We start from the raw sequence: 3731 nt of genomic DNA, 5'->3' as shown, positions 1-3731 counted from the left end.
GCAAAAGTTTGGAAGAAAGGGGAGTAGCTGCAGTGAGACGCTGGGGTTGGGGCGATGGGGCCGGGAGAGGTTGGAGGGCGCGGAGAGGAGAGAGGTAGAGGAGGACGGGCTGGCTGAGAAGCCGTGTTTCGGGGAGCCCTGCTGGCTCCGCGTGTTTGAAAAGCAGTCGAGAATCAACCCAAAAGATTGTCACAGTTTTGTTTCGGAATTATGCTCTCTCTGGGAAGAAAACTTTAGCACTTTTTTTCCACAAGTGGAAAAAGGAAACATGAAAAGTCACAGGGGGCTGAGGACAGACGGCGTGTCCTTCCCTACACACGTGGAGACGCAGGCTGCGGCGACGGCACACAGACCGCGCACGTGCGGCGGACGCACCAATGCCTACGCGGAAGGGAACAAAAGTCGCTTCTCGCTGGGCACCAACCCTCTGCACCCCAATATCCCGACACCCACAGACAAACCCAAGAGCAAGGAAAACAGTGAAAAACATACTTTGGCAGTGACAAATTTTGGATTTTGATTTCTTGTGTTTGCTTTTTTGGATTTCCTTTGGAGCAGAGGTGTGTCCGGTCTCCTTGGCTGGCTAGCTAGCAAGGTAGTTCACAAGTACGCTTCCTTTGCTTTTTTAAAAAAACTTTTTGGATTTTTACTTAAAGCCAAAGAGTTTAACATTACAGGAAAAAAAAAATCTGAAACCAAAAATGCTTCTTGAGTCAGAAATTGAAATCTTTCCTCCCGTCTTTGCCAATCAGCCTCACGCCCCTGGGGGAGGGGCCCAGCTGGGTTCAGATCTCCGGCTATAAAATCACAGTTTTCTTTCTCCCTTGTTAACCAGGAGGGGGAGAACCCCCAGAGTTTTCTTTGTCCACTTCTGAGTAGCTCTTTTGCCAACAAACAAAACCCCCCAAAATTCTTTGCTGAAAATATAAGCCACCAATTAGATTTTTTCATTGAAGAGAAAGTGTGTGATAGTCAGAGAGAGAGAGAGAGGCTAGAGAAGACAGGGGGGGACAGAGAGAGAGGAAAAGAGAGAGACGTGGGCAGAGCTGCCGCGCCCGCGGCATCCGCTCTGCTGTCTAAAGCTCGTTGAGGCTTCTGAGGATGCTTGAAGAGAGGTTGGCAAGAGGTCTCCGTGCAGAATCATTAGGTAGCTGAGGCAGGTGCATTGAATGCGGTTTTGTTGGTTCTGTGTCTTCTTTTGGAGAGGGGCAGTAGCAGCAGTGACTCTAATTGGTCAGCTTCCCCAGGCCAGGCGGGGCGCAGCGTCTGGCCGGCCGGGCGTCAGGGGCCACAGCATTTGGCGGGCCCAGAGCTGGGTGGGGTCGGCACGGTGCTGTGTCCAGCAGGCCGGGGGCTGGTGGGGTCAGCGGGGCACGGCATCCAGCGGGCCAGGCGGGCTGGGGGAGTCGGGGCGAGAAGGCCCCGCAGAGCCGGCTTCGCTGGGGCTGGCAGCACCCACAGGCAGGGAGGGGCCCAGGCCGTGGGCGGCTTCGGGCGGTCCAGGCACCGGGTCGGCCACCACGGCTGCAGGGCCCTGCAGGCTCTGGCCACACACGTGGTGATGCTTCTCCCAGTCCCGATGCTGGCAGAAGGACCCGCAGTAGCGTGCTGCATTGCAGCCGCTGCACGTCTCACTGGCTTTCCGTCCACAGTTCCAGCAGCTCTGGGTGGGGGCAGAGGGGCCAGTCAGGGCTGGGTCCGGTCACCCAAATCCCCAACACATGCTCCAGCCAAGCCATTCAGACCCAGCACGTCATCAACAGGTGAGAAGAGAGAAACTGTAAAGCCCCACAGCCCTTGGGCCATTCCCCAGATACAGCCACTCACTGGGCCGTTTTGGGGGACAGCGTCCTACTACTGTGTCTCACACTCCAGCTCACCCAGACAGGTTTGTGCTGTGCTAACTGAACGATGACCCCTGCCTCCTCTCCGGGAAGCCCTCCTGAGCTCACCAGGCTCCAAAACCGAAGGACATGGCCCCAGCATAATTGAGGCTGCTGAGATCTCACCATCTGCCTCTGCTGCACCCCCCCACCTCTGCCCCCAGCCTGTGGTGGGTTCTGCTCCCTTCCCATAGGGTGAGTTGTGCCCCAGGCATCCCTGTGGGCAGAGGGGGTCACGGATGCCACACAAAGCCCGAGCATGTTTCTTCTTGGGGAGGGGCTGGATCTCTCACAGAGACGGCTGAGCTGTGGGGTGGGAAGCCCAAACCTGCCCCAGGGGAGAAGCCCAGGGCCCTCTATGGCCTCCAAAGCCTCTGGTGCCACCTCCCACCCTACCTCCCCTCACTGCCACAGCAGCAGCAGCCTCCCTGCGGAAGGCACGGTCCCCACTCCAGGCCCTGGCCCCTGCCGGTCCCTCCACTGGGCCTGCTCCCCGGATGCCTGCGTGGCCAGCTTGATTCCTCCCGGCCTCTGCTCAGGTGTCACCTGCCATGAGGCCTCCACAGCCCCACTCCCCACACACCTCCACCCCCAGAAACTGCCTGCACGCCTCACTTCTGCCCGCCTCGCCTCTGCCCACATTCCTTGCTTCTGCTTTTGGTGTTTCTTTCTCTGTGCCCACTCAAGTGCCAGCTCTGTGAGAGTTTTGTCCGTGGTGTTCTAGCTTCTCCCCAGCCGAGAGCATGGGTGGAAAGGGCTGGTGCAGAGACCCCTGCATCGATGGGGCTCCATCTTCTCCCACCCCGGGGCTAGCCCAGGCACAGATGCACACAGGGGCTTTGGACAGAGATCTGCCCTGTCTCAAGGGACAGTCCTGGGGCTCCCCTGGAAAGGGTCTCTCCCTCTCCCCTTTGTGGACAAGGCAGAAAAGGGTTGCAGAGGGTCCTCTGCCCCCACCTGCCTCCCAGGTGCACAGGCACAAGCAGGGTAGCTCTCAGGCCTGCCGTGTGCACCGGAGGGAGCTGGGCGCCTCGGACGCCACCTGGGACCCTCACAGCTCTCCTGGATCCTCCTGCTCTCACAGGCTAAAGAACAGGGATTTCAGACCAGGCATGGTGGCTTACGCCTGTCATCCCAGCACTTTGGGAGGCCGAGGCGGGTGGATCATCTGAGGTCAGGAGTTCGAGACCAGCCTGACCAACATGGCAAAACCCCGTCTCTACTAAAAATACAAAAATTAGCCGGGTGTGGTGGCGGGCGCCTGTAATCCCAGCTACTCAGGAGGCTGAGGCAGGAGAATCACTTGAACCCGGGAGGCGGAGGTTGTAATGAGCCAAGATCGTGCCACTGCACTCCAGCCTGGGCAACAAGAGTGAAACTCCAACTCAGCATCAGCCAACCTGGGCTTGAGTCCTGGCCCCACCACTTCCCAAGGCCATGACCTCAGACAAGCTGCCAACCTTCTTGAGCCCTCAGTTTCTGGATCTACAGAACGGGGACACCCATGGGACGTCTCACCAAACCATGTGGAATCTGTGTTGATAAGCACAGCGTGGGCAGGGACGGTGTGCCTGCTGCAGGACGCCCGTGATAACTGTGCTGATGCCATGTGGAGGCTCAGAATCCTCACGGGGGTGGGGTGGGACCACACGGGAGCGAGGCAGGGGAAGGGTGTCAGCGTGGCCGGGTGGCCCTACCTCGCTGGAGTCCTCCTGCTGGTTGACAACCGTCAGGGCGTCCTCGGAGGCCTGCCGCTTTGCCTCGGCCAGGGCCCGCTCCATCTTGGCACGCTCCGTGGTGATGAGCTCGTGCGCTTTGCGCTCTGCGTCCGACACGGCTTTCTGCAGC

General features: G+C 59.0%; 2 protein-coding genes across 2 annotated transcripts in view; one reads left to right on the top strand and one right to left on the bottom strand.

Annotated features, from left to right (window-relative positions):
• LOC116418628 overlaps positions 1-3102 on the top strand; it is a 6675-nt gene extending 3573 nt beyond the window's left edge. Inside the window, exons 2-3 of the mRNA XM_031935045.1 lie at positions 1885-2078; positions 2968-3102. The gene's annotated coding sequence lies outside the window, so the exon portion shown is untranslated. The remainder of the gene's footprint in view (positions 1-1884; positions 2079-2967) is intronic.
• On the bottom strand, positions 1-3728 carry LOC113221381 (protein CBFA2T3-like; the record flags this gene model as incomplete). Its single annotated transcript, XM_026450713.1, has 2 exons — positions 1-1663; positions 3581-3728. Coding segments are annotated over 2 exons (448 nt in total), but the record flags the coding sequence as incomplete, so codon positions are not given.
• Between the last annotated feature and the right edge of the window lie 3 nt (positions 3729-3731).

Source organism: Piliocolobus tephrosceles, unplaced genomic scaffold, assembly GCF_002776525.5.
Source record: "Piliocolobus tephrosceles isolate RC106 unplaced genomic scaffold, ASM277652v3 unscaffolded_24038, whole genome shotgun sequence".
Lineage (NCBI taxonomy): Eukaryota > Metazoa > Chordata > Mammalia > Primates > Cercopithecidae > Piliocolobus > Piliocolobus tephrosceles.
Note: the sequence above shows the minus strand (reverse complement) of the source record. Positions and strands in the feature narration are given on the sequence as shown.